The sequence below is a fragment of the Engystomops pustulosus genome, chromosome 4 (genome assembly GCF_040894005.1).
Source record: "Engystomops pustulosus chromosome 4, aEngPut4.maternal, whole genome shotgun sequence".
Taxonomy (NCBI): domain Eukaryota; kingdom Metazoa; phylum Chordata; class Amphibia; order Anura; family Leptodactylidae; genus Engystomops; species Engystomops pustulosus.
Genome location: NC_092414.1, coordinates 183,256,575 through 183,273,299, shown reverse-complemented (window position 1 = coordinate 183,273,299; position 16,725 = coordinate 183,256,575). Strand labels below are relative to the sequence as shown.

The following is a 16,725-nucleotide window of genomic DNA, read 5'->3' as shown; positions in this document are numbered from 1 at the left end:
GCGCCAGCAATATATTATATATGACGCTGTGCTTGGGGAGCAGTGAAGAGACTGGAACATGCATCTGACTGGTAGAGATGTTGGGCATCCAACCCCTTCCTATCAAATATTGAGGCTTATTTAATCGCTTAAAATATCCGAGTCTTCCACCTACTTCACCATGCAAAACAGTAACAGAACCTTCAAAATGCTATCTGGAGGCCACCACAAACTGACCTGACCTCTCATCATACTACTACAACAGAAGGCAGTCTTGTAAGATTTAGTGTGGAACCACTGGACCATGGCTTGCTTGCCACCTACTGTGTGTGTGTGCTGGTATGTTCACCCTAGTTTAGTGCAGCTGACAAATCCTTATCAGTTGTTGACTGATGGCATGGCCCTTGACCGATAATAAAATTCTTAACTCTTCCAGAAGCAACATCTTCCGTATTTCTATCATTTGCATCCAGCTACTATGGAGGCACCACATAATCACCAGTAGGGTTCTTGTTTTTGGGAAGAATGCAAATACGTTTTTCAAGGTGTAATTGCTACCTTGTAAGGCAGCCCCCTTAACACCAAGTATGACCTACAAGAAGTCTAAAAACATGATGTGGGATTAAACCAATCCTGCATATCTATTCTAGAAGGAACAGACTCCCAACTGTACCTGGTTGGCTCTCCCCAGTACAACCTAGGGAACTGGTTCAGCTGGGTGAGAGGCCATTGACCAAGGTCAGAAAGTTCTTGTTTTTGGCATAGAGATTTTAATTAAAACAAAACCAGACCTTTGTTTCTGTTTAAAAAAAAATAGCTTTGAAAATTTCCCTTCAAGAAAACCAGATGGATGGACTACTGGACTATTTTAAGGAAACAAGTAATAGAGAAACAAACCAGGGCATTTCATTACTGGGGGGAGGCTGTGACCAAGGCATTTCCTACCCTAGTCTTCTACTCAAATCAATACGTTTTTCCAATATTTTGTGGTAAAATTAGGTGCTTTGGCTTATACTTGAGCATATATACGGCAAGTCATTGGCAGGTGTAAAGAAGTATACAGAAATAAATAATAAAATATCCAGGAAAGATGGAAAATGTAACATACAAAATATGGAGGAGCCACTAATACAGCATACTCCCGTATACGCCACAAAGTCACAGAGTCAAAGATATAAAATTAGTGCTCTACTCCTTATACTGTTTGTCAGGTGTAAAGAAGTGGCTTTATTGGCCTTAATTCACATGGGCATAAATTCAGTTGTAAAGCACAAGATAGTGGGACTTGGCACTCTCAAAACTTAGGAATTCATGTCTCAGGCCAATGCTCAGTCTGGTAAATGCAGCACCAATATGGTCTGCATTTTTTTTTACCTTAATACACCTGTATAATTGGAACAAACTGAGTAAGAGTAGCTGAGAGATTTAGATTTTCGTTTTGACTTAAAGGACATCTACCACCTGTATGAAAGACTGTATGCAAGTGAACCGAGGGGCTTCAGGCTCCATAAACACCTATGGAGGCTGGAGCCCTTCAGGTTTATTTGCAGCCAGACCTTCATCCTGGTGGTAGATGTCCTTTAAGCTCTTTAGTCTATCTATAGTACTTGGTTCACCTTTGGCTTTGTTCACATCTGCATCATGGTTGCATGCTGCAGACACAATACAAACCACAATACCAAACCATTAAGGAACAGAAGAGCAAAGTGACTTACACTGTGGTCCTTTGGGTGCCATCAAGGATTCTAGCTAGAATCTATAATAAATGTAAACATGGCCAAGAATCCTTGGAGCCCAATGGAAACTCAGCTTCTTTACATATTTATGTGAAGTGTAGAGAGAACTACCAGTTACGTATTGGTTACACAGACTAGTTTTTGAGATTTAAACCTTTTGAAAAAGTGGTTTTAAACTAACATCAATAATGTTAGTTTCGAGGTGGCAACACTGTGCCTTTATCAGCCATCAGGAAGGACTTTATGGCTTCCACCTTTCAATCACTGTTGCTTTCTATGTCCTTTATCATGCAAGTCTCCTTCTAGTAAAGAGACATGGGAAGCATGGAACAGATCTAGGCTACACTGTAGGATTTCCTTGGCCTCAAAAAACTATTCCAAGGCCCATGTGTCATTGGCATATATGCAATTATGTTTTCCAGGGCGGGAAAAGGAAAACAATGCCTATTTTACTACCATGATAGACAGCCCCTTTAACACCAAGTATGACTTACAAGGCATCATGTGGGATTAAAACCAGACTAGTACATCTATTCCAGAAGGAACAGACTCCCAACTGTAGACAGCACTGTTTGGACCTGGTTAGGTTTCTTCAGTACAGTGTAGGAAACTGGTTTGACGGGGTAACAGGCGACTAGAGCCAGGAAGTAAGAGTTTTCCAATTAAGCTTGCCTTAAAGGTGTGGGAGGACTTACAGCCATTGATGCTCCACACGTTTGTTAGTCAACCTTAATTAGCAAAGTCTCTGTAAGGAGAACTCTTACTTCCTGACCCTTGTCATTGGCATACGAAGTCCACGCACACATAGATATAAGAAAACAGACTACACAGACCTGACCTGAATGTTGTGACACGGACAGACAGCTTACTCATAGATCCAAATAGGAAAATCTGTAAAATCAACGGATAGCAGATGGACCAAAATTATGTCTGCGTGCATGCAGCATAAGCTATATTACTTTAAAGTACTTTGTTGAAGAATTTCTGTACAAATATCATTGAAATACCCCAACAAGTACAGCTAAAGCCTTCTGGTTCCTAGGATTCCTGATGGATAGGATATGAAAATGCCCGTTTTAAGACAAAAAATGTTGCATGGAAGTTAGCAAGACATTGCACATGAATGCATTCTTGACATTGTTTAGATTCCTAGCGTTGTAGTCTGAAAACATGGCCAAAGAAGAGAACTGAAACTTTTAGTAATCTGCACAACAGCTACTGCCAGTCGGCCAAAATCCATGGTTAAATTTTAATCAGTACACGTGGTGGTCTTCTGCACCAAAACCCGGGAACATCATGAAGAGATCATCATGAACGGAGGGCAGCGCCATAAACTGGCCAACAAAATCTTGAGGAACATCGGATAATAATCCTAAAGTGACCTTGATGTCTTATTATAATGCGTCTCTAGCGCAAAAGGGAAGAGTATTCCGGTTGGCTTGTGGTATGCCGTCGCCGCCCAGCTGTTCACCCTTGGAGCACAGTTGACAAATACATGTGGTAAAGAGGCGGTGGCTGTTCCTAAGCAACCAGGACGCCTTTACTGATACGCAAGAGTAGCGGGAATTAACCCGTGGATAGTTTCCTGACTACCGTTATACAGAGGGACAAGTCGATTGTTTATCTTGAACTTCAGGAATGTAGAATGTTAACCGTTTGTGAAATCTGTAATTTATTTGATCTTACCTCTCGCTTCACGCCATAACCATCTATTTATTAAGTGACCATACCGCTACAGCTGAAGGTTTTCTCACACACTTGTGGCCGTGACCGACATTCCAGAATATCCGTATAATGCGGTATTGTTGTTTAGTATTGCTTAGAGGGTCTGGGTGGGGATTTCCTCTGTTGCGAGTAGAGAGGGAATATTAAGAGCTACAGTTCCTTAAATAGAGCAAAGGAATGGGCAGTGTTTTCCATGTTTTGTGGGGGCCCATTGTATTTGTATTAGAATTGCTGAATTGCTTTTACATTGTAAGGTTCACACACATTAGGGGAGAACATGCTGATTAGAGGGTCTCCTAAAGGTGGCATACACGTGAATTCAGCCTTATTTATTAATGGGATCCAAGTTCCTATGATATAAAAAAGATGGGGTAGGTCATGCTCATCGAAGGGATCCACCTTGAGGAGCTATGGTATCCCCCACCTCATCTTAAGGCAATGAGCTGCCCTTACCTATTTTGCTCCCGTCATTGAACCCCAGTCCTGTACTTCCTCTAGCTGTCATCTCCATTTATGGAGGAAGGATGTCCAAAGTGTGAGAAGTCCGTATAAGTGGAGGGATTTCCTGTCTCCCGACATCCCATCATACCCCTTTCAAGCCCCCTCCCCACACACACAGGTAATCCAGCAGCCTAAATGTATATGCTTTACATTGAAAACCTGGGCATCAAATTGTGTGTGGGGGAAGAGATACACCCTGGGTATACGGGTCACCGGGGCTTGTTGTGCTCTGCGTCAGCAGTTTCTAAATAGTTTTTATATTTTTGTTTGTCCCATTTTTGTACTACTTATTGTATGGATTATGCATAAAAATTGCATTTTTTAAGACATGGGCCCTTTACAGCACCTCTTTATATCTTTTGTTTTTAAATACCATTGGTGCCGTTCCTCTATTTGTGGATCCAGCATCCTTCACTATACCAGGGATTATACATAGAACACAGATTAGCTGAACCAATGTCTTGGGGTATATACACACGTCAAAAATGCAAACACTTTAAAAAGGGAAGGGGGGGGGGGAATGTATTCGCGGGATTGGTCTCCTCAAAGCAGCCACTATACATTTGCATCTACCCCTCTATATAGATTGTGCATCTACCCCTAATGTGCAGGTTCCTCCTTCAACCTTTTTGGCTGTTATACTTACATTCCATAAGGACGAAAACAAGTATGTGAATGTCTAGTACCCTGGAATTAATGCTGCTCTATAAATAAAAAATAGAAAAACTTCAGTCCACTGTGGTGTGCGAAACTCAAAGTATTTTTCTCACAGGGAAATGTAGCTTGTTAAATTTGGAAACTTGTGCTTCAAGAAGTTTCCATGTAGCATCCATTCACAATAGATCAGCTGGTCATATTCCAAATATTCCTCAAAAATGTGCAAAAGGGGAATCGGACCCATGTCTTGGCAGGGATTATCAAGTACTATTTTAAATGAAATTCCCTAAGTTGTGTCAACTTTTTACCCATTGTGCACCAAAAGTGCTGTATGTAAAAAGCTTAATAGGAAATCTACCAACAGAATCAGCCATCGTAAACCAAATACACTTACATGTTGGTGTGTATATCCTCGGTAAAGATCCATTCTTATAGTAGTTTCCTGTTGCCTAGTTTTCACACACAAAAAAAATAATGCTAGTGATCCTGAACGACATCACCAGAGCCCCTCAGGGCTCCATCTGTTAATGCACACCATTGGTTTAGGCTTACTCATTGCCAGCACAGTACTGCTGCTACCGCTCATGCATAGGAATTGCAGCGTACCAGCTGACAACAAGAATGGATCGAGGATGCATACACCAACATGTAAATGTGTTTGGTTTACAATGACTGAAACACTGGTCAATGTAATAGTGTTCGGGAGAGTAGACGTCAGTGTTGTATTCACCTTGGGCACATAACTTCTGAGACCCTAGGTTTGAGATATATATGTAGGTAATGATATTAATTATATATATACATATACATATATATATATATATATATATATATATATATATATATATATATATATATATATACACATACATATATACATACATATATATATATATATATATATATATATATGTTAGTCCATGGACCTTGTTGGGTAGCAGGGTTCGTTATGGGGTACAAATCGAGCTGGCTAGTCCATAGGGTGTCAGTCTGACCTAGTTATGTAAATGTGGAGCCCTTATGCCTCAAAGTAACAGAGATCCCTATCCATTTAGCTATCTGGGTGCTTCATCTGTGGTCATAACGGTTACAGCCACAACTGCCGAGGCTTACTGTAGAAAAATAAATTACCAAAATGCAACAAATGTGTAGAAAAGTTATTATTTTGCATCGTAGACATTGCATTTTAACCTTTACATGTAAATAAAACATTGCACTTACCCACACAGTTGCATGTTGGGAAATCAGCTTGAGCACTTTTAGCTGGAGTGTCCAATAAACTCTTGGTCGGAGAAGTTAAATAATTTAATGGAGATTCCAAAAACCCACTAAGTGAGGGATTAAAAGGCTGTTCGCTTTTTGTAGGAGTACCATTTTGTTGATTTTCCTCTGAGTAGAAGCACGTGGTAGATACCACTGTAATAGCACCAGAAGACTCAATTTTGACCTGTTTTGGGGATTTGGAGGAGAACAAACTTTCAAAATTCTGAGACATTTCTTGTCCCATGGGCATGGTAGAGTTTTCAGCCGGCTGGGGTTGAGGAGGGAAAGGGAGTTTGGCCTGTGGCTCTAAGGATGTTGCTGGTTTTGCAGGACTTGCTCCATTTTGAGTAGACACCACAGGAAGTGGGAAGTCATCACCAAATTCTGCTTCAAATTGCCTTATCAAATCTTCAAATTTGTCATCGATTAAATCATTTTGTACAGAAGACTGACCTACGTTGGTTTGGTTACTGACCGAGTCACTCTGTCCAGAGCTAGAGCTGGAGTCTTCTACAGGAGGCATGAGATTTGTATTTTTTGGACCAAAACTATTGGTTTGAGGAATACCGAGTGACCCGCTATTGCCCTGCCCATTAACAGACTGATTTACAGTGCGCATTTCCTGAGTGTTTAACGCAAATCGGTTATCAAGGCTAATCTGTAGCCCAGGCACCATTGATTTAACACTGGGAAGAGACTGCTCAACTTTTTCATGTAGTTGACTCTCTTCTTGCCGAGATTGGCATAATTCGTCTATTTTAATTTGGCTCACTGGCAAGAAGAGAGCCTGGCCTTCTTTTTGTTTGGGTTTTTTAATCTGTACTGGTTTACGGGGGACTTTTATTTTCGGCTCAGTTTGTTTTTGTGATGGAGATTGCCCTCTCTTTTTCCTCTCCTTTACTGGTTTATCTATGGTCTTTGGGACCTTTTGTGAGTTTGGCACCCACCAGTTTGGATGTTCCTGTGAACCCTCCTGTGCAGCATTGGAATCTATGAAGAGGTTGCGTTTATGGTGAAGATGTTGCTGTAAAGCAGCTTGTGTATTCCTATGAAAATCGGAATCTGGGAATAGATGAGATAACTGCTGATCTGGGGACATTTTGTAATATTCAGAAGTTGGCGTTTCTTTTTTTACAGAATTTGATTTTGCCTTTTTTACTTTGGGGGTTATAGACTCGGGTCCCTTGAATATAGGCTTAATATAATCATCTGCACTCCCAAGTAACTGCTTCAACCCAGTCATGGGATCCGATGGCGTTTTTTGTTGATCTGTTCCTTGAACCCATTGCTGCAGAAATTCTGACTTTTGTGGAGTGGATACCTCATTGTACAGCATAGGAGTCGCGTGAGATAGTTTTTCTGGAATGTATTGTCCTTCTTGATAACTAGGGGGTTTGTTTTGATTCCAAGATGTTTGTCTGGAAGGTTGAGACATTGGAAGTGCATTATTACCAGTGTAGTTCTGGGATTGCTGATTGCATGACATTGGTAATAACTGACCCTGGTCACTTTTTGCAGATGGAAAATGGGTTAAGCGTTCATGGGAAGATAAAGGTGCCTGCGATGGGCCGTTGGGGCAATCCTTGTTTGTTTGTGGAAGTGCAGAAGATAATTGAGTAAGCGCTTCAATGGCAATTGCAGTTTGCAGACTTATATTTTTCTCTTTTGCAATGCTCCATGTATTCTGAGAAAAGGGAAGGGAGTCTGATGGACATTTTGCAATCTGTTCTTTAGAGTAGTTCTTTTGCACCAACTCCCTACTGACCTGACTAAGATTGTTGCTGGAGCCATCTTGGCGACCCTTAACAGCAGATTTAATTTTGTTCTCAAGCCATTCCAAGTAATCAGGACATTCGGGTCCATCACAGTTACAATTAGGAGGTTTCATGCCATTTTTGGCAAGTTGTAGAGCAGTTTTTAGAGTGTTAAGATCTTCTGGGCAAGGTGGAAGTTTCTTTTCTGGAACGCTAGAGCTTTCTCTCTTTGTCTCATAATTGAACTTTTCATACAACTGCATTGAAACCGTAGATGGAGTCCCTGATGCTGGTAACCCATAGGACATGGCCTCGGCTACAGCAGAGAATGCTACTAGGTTTTTGGCATCTTCTATATTGGAGTTGTTAGCAGCAGCATGATGATGTTGATGATGATGATGATGATGATTGCGGATGTGTGGATTTTCCCAATTGATTTTTTCACCAGAATCCTGTGGAATAGGAGTATTGCGTAACCAACTATCTGCTTCCATTAATAGCCTGTTTCCTAAATCTTCACATCCCTTATTCAGCAGGACTTGGTTACATGCTTGAGTCACCCTTCCATTGTCAATGGGCCCCGTTTCCATTTGGTCTGTTTTGGGTCCATCAACTAAAATATTTTCTGAACAATTCTGGGGAAAGACAAAAAAAAAAAAAATATTATATTTTAAACATTTTTTAAATATCCATAACAGTTACCTTATAACCTATTCCCAGTACCTGTCCAAATATAAAAACCAAGATAATGTTGCATAAAACTGTGGCACAACGTTACCAAAGAAAATTTTCTACAGCATCACCCAACAGGCTCACATATCACAGTTGGGTGATGCAAACTTTCAGTTCAGCTATTAGTCACAAAACTGAATTTGCTCAGTCATATAACTCATGATATGAAAAGGAAAAATGTTAAACCCGTTCAGCTGTTCATTATGTGGACATTCCACCAAGGCTACATATCATTCAGTTTTTGTGTTCCCACATCCGGGCCACTACATGTCAATACAAAAATCGTATGCGACAGCAAAATGTACTAGTATTACAGATGTGTAAGTAACTAGTATCTGCCATATCCATCAACTAATATACATGCATTGCACATTCCCAATATAACATATTAAAAGGTGCCTCCAACCTACACAAAGTGGCGGTTTGGATTTTGCAATAACCCACAAAATTTTATTTACTTATTTCCAGTAAAACAATGACCAATAACCAAAAGTACATGTCTAAAAGATGTATGAAGATGGGATTCATCTTAGAGAACATACAGATCTTCCATTGAAGCTTCTACTGTACATACAAAAAGTTTACTTTTACTCCAGAAGTTGCTCATGGAGTCGGGATGATCCCAGTAAAAGCCCAAATGCCCTAGCACAGGTAAACACTTCCAAGTGATGGTCAATTTAACCATATCCAATAAAATTTTACCAAAATTTTACATTGGACAAGTTTAGAATTTCTAATACCAAAAATACTAACAATTTGTACTGTCCGGATTTGGTCAAGAAAAGAAAGTCACATGATACACTCAAACACAACTCTATATGAAGCCAAGCGTTCATGTAGTAGAACGAATTAGAGCTAAAGCTTGTGGTCAAACCTTCACGGGATTCCAAGGGTATAGCCAGCTGCTTGTGGTGATACAAGATATCTCTATCTATCCATTGTAATACTGAAAAGCAAAGGATTGTCTAAAAAGGACAGCTGTAATGTTGCTGGTGGAGAGGATCCATTTGGAACAGCTTATAATGCTGGTGTAGACTGGCATATTAGAGGTTCACTGTGATCAAGTATTTGGTGTACCAGGACTGTGACAGACTGTGGTATGTCAGCTGCCGCTACTAACTCAAGACAAATTTAATCAAAATGGTCATTTGATTTATTACATAACCGTTTTAGTTGACCAATTAAAGTAGATGTCACTCGAACTTTAGCGTATATAGTACGGTCAGCCATTATATAGGCAATTCCTGAAAAGAACATTAAGGCTACATTCACACGATCGTATGGGGGATGTATATATACGGCCAATGTATATAAATGTGTATATCCGTCCCCCATACACTTCTATGGGCTCACGGCACTGTACCGGACAGTACGGTGCAGCACACGTGCGGCACCGTACTGCTCCATAGAAAGATAGGACATGTCCTATCTCACTACGTAATACGGCGCCGTGCGCTGTATATTCCTATGGAGGGGCGGTGGTGAGCTCTGCTCATCCCCAGCTCCTCTCCGCAGCGCCGATGTATGCCCGCCATACTACGGTACAGCGGGCAAACTTCATTTGAATGTAGCCTAATCCAGTAAAAATAAATATAGTGCATGGCTGGCTTGCATGACTATAAACAGCCAATAAAAAGTGTGTCTTTCAATCATAGATAATTCATGTACAATGTGTGGCCACTTTAGATATACTGTATAAACACAAAAAGGAGAATTTTCCTGCCATAAATAAGGTGTGGAAGCAAGTTTTTGTGAGTGGATGGTTTAAATGCCCAAGCTAAATGTCCCTGGTCCTTAAAAGAGGTGGGAATTGGATGAACAGATACATTGACCTTGAAAGATGCTCATTGGATCACCACTGAAAGATGCTCATTGGATCACCACTGAAAGATGCTCATTGGATGCAGCCCTTGAAGGTACTCAACATACTGCATCATCTAGTTACTGAGACACCAAATTTTACGATGGTCAATGGCTGAATTCCCTTACAAAATTTCACCATGGTCAACTGAAAGTACAAGGATACAGCTGATAATTTGCTACTTATGACATCAGTTTTTTAAAATGGACTCCCTGCTTGGACAGTATGATTGCCAAAAATTTGCTAAGGTTTTATATGAGGGATCCCATGGATGAACGAACAATGGTCAATCCACATTAAAATCCATTTAAATTAAAAAAAAAACAATAAAAAAGGCTTGTAACTGTTATAGGTTTTATTTTTAAAATTTTTATTTCATTGTGGCAAAATGGGTTTTACAAAAAATGTTGTTCAGACTTGAAATTCATTACTGGAATCTCCTATATAGTAGCAGAAATATAAGAGTTGTCCATTTCTGAAACTGCACAGGGTTAAGAAGGACGTCTTTTTCTGCTACAGAGCCCGGCTTTCCAACCAATAAAATCCCACACCAGCCATCACTTGCTGCCTCTTTGTCTGCTGCAGAGGAGCACAATGAAATCCAGGCTTGTACCAACGCCGAATCTCCTAAAACATCCTCCAAGCAACCTTCTCCTGTATCAGTGAAACAGTGAAACAGTTCTGCATTGTGCCCCAGGAACCATTCACTATACATATAATGCACATCACAATACAATCCTATACAATATATATCCTACAAAGATTGTATTCTTCAGGATTGCACTCTGGATGTACAATACAGACATAAAATATAAATAAAAATACATATTTTGTGGACCCTTCGTGCAAATGGAGGGAAAGAAAAGATGGGGAGGGGGGGGGGGTTGGGATAATGCTGAATATTGAATGCAATCATACTGTAACAACACGAGGACCAAGCTATAACCTATACGGACATATACATGACATTTAAGATTACAGATCCTTTTCAAAACACAATCAACATCATCTATAGCAAAAGATGGAGCAATGACCAGCCATGATAAATACCTTCTCGACAAAAGAGCCACCAAATCCCCTAAGGATCTATTGCAGTCCAACGTATCTAAGGTCACACATTCACAGCACATGATAGTCGGCGTCATAAACCTTTACTTTAACCCTTTCACACAATAATCATAATATGCTAAACCAAGATGAGAAAAAAAACGTAAACAGCTCGATAAGCTCCTGGAAATCGAGGAGTTGTAAAATAATGAACAATGAGAAGACACTTACATTTAAAAAGGATCCGGTTGTAAATAAAAATTAAAAGAAAGAAAAACAGAAACTGTAAAAATGAGGAAGCATAAGAAGGAAGAGAAGTCCTGGGGCTTTAAAGGACGTGAGAGTAGAAGTGGTGAGCAGGAAGCGGCTTATAGATTCAGCCTACACACACCTCACCCTCCCCCCTCCTAACAGCTGTAGGGGCCATTAGCCCTGTCAAACAGCACACGTACATTCTGCATACAGCACACAGGCTCGCTCTGCTGCAAACTACCGAGAGAATGGTCGCTACAAAACAGACAGGCGCTACTTCTCTCCATGGAATACGGCTATATGGCAGCAGAATCAAATGCAGCATTCTGGGTCGCCCCGATGGCCCCGTCGATTGACTCCGTTCATTTATAGAAACAGAGTAATACTGCATTTACTTTATCTCTACGCTCGCTAGCGGGAAAAGGAAAGCTATTTTTCTCCGCTCTCCCAAAACCGTTGGCTTTCGGTATTGAGTTTCACTTCTCCCCGGCATAGGGCAGGCGGGAAAGGCAGAGAGCGCTCCCATTCTTTTCCTGCTCTTAGTCCCAATCTCCCGGTATGATGTAATCGGGAAAGCACTGACAGATAAAGCGGAGTCCACACTTCCACGGCTGCGTAAGGCGGTCTGCCAATCAGAGGCTGGGCACAGCTTACGTAGCGCAAAAGACCATACTTTCCTACTATGGTACTGCCGTAATTAGATGGCTTCTCTACAACGGCGGATTACAGATTCTCATTCCATGTCATTTCAAATTGGGTTGCTAGTTTAGAAAAGATCAAATTCCAGGAGGTAAGGACAAAGGTCTTTACAAAGATCATCACCCATCGTCACTCAAAGAAATTTAAGTTCATTATATAACCAGTTAAAAAGGGGTGTTCTCTCACCTTTTATGATCAGGATAGGTGAAAAATAAATGTTCAGTGCCCCCAACAAACCATTAGGACCAAAATCCTGAGTGTACTATTCCTCCACAGTGCATGACCACAAGGAGGAGGAGTTACAATGGAGTGGTGGTCACACATGCACCCTGGTGAACCATTCGAATGATGGAGACTGAAGAGTATTTCAAGAACTCAATGACCTGTAGAACAGCAAGTATCCAACACATCTTAAATCCAATTTTCACATGACCAATAAAAGTACAGCATAATTCATTACATTATGCTGGTCAAATGGGCACAGAAACCAGCATATACCCAAAGCAGTGTAAAGAGTTCTCAACAAAGTAGTGTAGACATGTACCATGTTAGGCATAGAGAGCAGAAGATTGAAGAAATCAGGAGATACCTTTTCGAGGTCGAGTATATATGATGATGAGCTTTCGGGAAAACTAGTTTTCTGCGTTGATCATCAGGTTTGATGAAAAGAACTAGTATTAGGGTTACCTTAAAAAGTACTGACAAATTTTTTAAATCTTTATTTCTCAACAAAAGTATTATCTACTACGACCAGCAAAATCCATGACCACATTAACAGGAGTGTAGAAGATTTAACAAGATAAAACCAAACTTTTAAGGATAAAGAGATTATTGATATGGAAACGTTTTGATTTATTTAGTTATTTGGGTCTACGTCTACACATTTCAATGATCAACAAATTAGTAAATACCCAGTGAAGTGAAGCGGGTTGGGTATAAAGATATATGAAAGACCTTGGATGAACCAACAAGAAATCATGGCCATGAATCATGGTGCAACACCCCTGCCAATGCGCATGGCAGAGGAGTAGTTGCGAATAAGCCCCTTGTACCATTTAGTACATTCAGAGGTAATTGTGCAGCGGTAGATACTGCCTGGATAGGCAAGGGTTAATATTATTTCTTGTTATCATCCAATTATATGCCTCAATGCACTTAATTGTGAACTGGAGTGTGATTGGAGAAGGAGATCACCTGACCAGGGATTAACTAAACCCTTAGTCAGGGGAGGAGTTATCGCTCTTCAGGCCAGCTCTCCTAGAGAGCAGATCTCTTAGGCCCAGCTCTCACCACATGAGGAGCTCCTAGGCCTCAGCAACTTTACACAGAGTGACACAGGACAAACAGGACAAAGCTGCAGCTTCCTACATTGGACACAGCTACATCCCAGCCTGCACCTGCATCCAGGCTGGTGACCCAACTCCTGAGGCTCCTCTCCAAGATCACTCCAGTAATCTGCCTTTGTACAGAATCGTTTGGCTTGTTGCTGCGGTTTGTTCGAATAAAGAACTGTAAGTTACTTTTATGCACAACATTGCCTATGTCTGGTCCCTGCTACGGCTGTATCACCATCAAGGGCGCCCCATCCATCTACCAGGGACACATACTACAGACTCTAAGGGCTGCCCCAGGAAGAATCAGTACCACAGCCTCTCCCTCATCTAATTTCTTGCACACACCACCTGCTGGAGACCTGCCAGTGTGTAAGACAGCCCTCCAGTCCCCATACCAAGCACCGTGACAACAGCGTGCCTAGGCCGCAATCGCCAGCCACTCCGGTATTCTGGGCCCCGGCTGCCTTTCAGGCCCCAAGAAAAGGCCAAGCCCTGGTGGGGGATGTTGCACATGCTTTGTTCAAAACCGAAAAAAATCAAAAAGAACAGCCATATCGAAGACGCATTTGTCAAACGCACCACAGACGCCAAAGCTGAAAACAATAATAGATTTAATAATACAATTAAAAGGGTTGTTGAATCATGTTGGCCATGTCCATGTTCTTTACCAATGTCAATGGTGTACCCCATCTAGAATCATTAACATAATTGAGACCTAATTTGATTCTATAGGAAAGTGATGGGAGCCAATCAATTACATGGGTGGACATTTACTAGGAAGGCCTTTAGGTCATGCTACATTTCTAGAAAGAAACCAGTGGGGGAAAAGGTAAAAGCTGTATTTCTTCGGTGCATCCTTGGCAGGGTCCAACCTCTCGACAATAGTCAATGTAAACATGACATGTATATACACAAAAAAGAAAAGTTACGGGTCAAATTTTCTCATATACCACTGTATCTTAAAATGTGAGATTGACTGGACGAGTCTTTCCAGTTTTTAAGGGCAGCTCGGAATAAAGGTAAAATACGCTTGAAATGTGACATTCCTTTTCTACAAAGCATAGCAAAAAAAAAAAAAAACTCCCTACGCTTTAGGCTTTGTCCACTCTCTACTGCACATGTATCATTTTCAATCCATGTTGTGATCACACTCGTGCACTTATTAGACGTTCCTTACAGACTCGGTTGTGCAAATGGGGATTTGTTATGTCCCATTGGAAACGACTATAACCCTTGAGTGATGACACTGGCATGAAATACAATTGTGTGATATCATAAACATTGCTCCATGTAACATAACTCAAATGAATTATCTAATGTCAAAATAAATGAACAAAATTATATTTTAAGTCAAGACAATTAAAAGGATTATGGAAGAATTAGCCGGTCCAGAAAACATTCAGTGTATATTTAGCCCCGCTTCTAGACCAGGGGACTCGGCACACAAGCGAGAGATGTGAACTATTAAGATTACGCACTTTGGATCATCGGGAGGCTCGGAAGAGGGCGGGGACTATTGTGTTGTCATACAAGTGCACGTGCTCCTGTACAACACATGGGCAGAATTCATCAGCCCAGAATAAAAGGACAAGTACCAGATTCAGCCACAGCTTGGAGTTGTGAAGCACGGAAACAGAGAAAGGAAAAGAAGCACAAGATTAGGAGAATATTAAAATATTACAAGCGACAACTTGAAGGGTTGATACTTGGTCTTGTAACGGCGCAGGTTTCGCACTTTGTTATTGGTCTCGCGAATACAGATCATTAAGAAATTTCAGATTAAATCAATATTGGAAGAATGGATTGTGATTTTTATGGGTTACACTTTAACAGCCTTGGCATTCCGAGAGTAAAAGAGTAACTTCTAACGTTTATTTTGTATCATCTCCTCTGCAGGAACCATTAGGGGGTAAAACAAGCCGAGCTAATGATTAACCCTTCTTCTCTAGGACTTGCACCCTTTAATTATCTGCAGGTTTAAAGGAAGCAAAATGAGGGGATGATCAGAAACTATACAAAAACAGACCAAAGCATAAACACTCCAAAATTAAGTGCGCTCACATTTCGTGTCAGACTGAAAGTAGAAAGTTGCTTAGACTTGAAGACATTTGGTCTTATAGCAGGATGTCACATGTGGCAACCATCACATTCTCCATCTCTCAGTCTCCGGTTTAAAGAATATACACAATGGAAAAAATTAGGTCAACTCGAGGTGTGTCTTATTGGTTCAATTGGCTGTTCGAAGATTTGTAAGTTTAACTTTAGCTAAAAAGATCTGTAGAAATGTTTATAGTGACATGAAAAGATATATTTAATCTATAAATAAAACGGTTTTCTAGCATCATTAAGGTGGTCATGAACATTATATTACTGGTCACCAATTTTGGTGGAAGTGTTTGGGCCACGCAGAGAGGAAAGAGAAGGACCAGGCTGTTTGATTTCAACACACCTGATAATCATATTACTTGGAGAGATGAGCTGCTCCCGGAAGCGGCTTTTGATGGCCTATTCCACTCTCTGCTTCAAGAAAACATGCAACTCAGGCATGGTCTGGTAGGAATCATATAGCCAGCTTTATATGTTGTTGTAGGGCCTTCTGGACACACTTATTTTGGACGTGTGCCAACTGTTATATCCATGGCTTAAACCCATCCACATGAATTTCTGTGGGGTCTCACATTGTTCTCGCTGTTATTTATACACCTCCGACAAACTGAGAGCATGTCCTAATGCTGTCCAAATTTGATGCTTGGACAGTCTTCATCAGTGTGTGACATGATCTGCAAATATGGACGCACAGGTCCGCTCTTTGCATCTTGTGAAAAGTTCACATTCACGTACAGGTAAGGCGATAGATTGTAATGTAGACTTGTATGGACTCCATGTTTCTCTGTACAGGTTCACATTTACCTTATGGATTAGGCCAAGAGGCCTCAAACTTTTTACACATGGGGCCAGTTGATTGTCCCTCAGACCGTGGAGTGACATCACCGCGCCGCTGCGTCTTAAAGAGACCTTGCGGCAGTGGTATCCATTATACCTCAGTATCGGTGGCGGCCTTAGAGTTGCTTGCCAGCCCATCTTATAGACATGCAGGCAAGCGATTATTGAATCACTGAGGGTTGGATCATCAATGGAGCCATTGATAATCAAGACACTGCCAAGAGCACAGGATGGGTACAAAT

At 40.9% G+C, this 16,725-nt stretch overlaps 1 protein-coding gene across 5 annotated transcripts in view; it reads right to left on the bottom strand.

Annotated features, from left to right (window-relative positions):
- The window catches only part of TET3 (tet methylcytosine dioxygenase 3), a 68,693-nt gene that overhangs the window by 30,736 nt on the left and 21,232 nt on the right, over positions 1-16,725 (bottom strand). For 4 of the 5 annotated variants that reach the window (XM_072148820.1, XM_072148822.1, XM_072148821.1 and 1 more), the window contains one exon: positions 5,820-8,250. In XM_072148820.1, the coding sequence (XP_072004921.1) occupies positions 5,820-8,250 (2,431 nt within the window). Of the gene's footprint in view, positions 1-5,819; positions 8,251-11,486; positions 12,051-16,725 lie in introns of those variants that run through there. The other variant, XM_072148824.1, reaches the window with a different exon arrangement.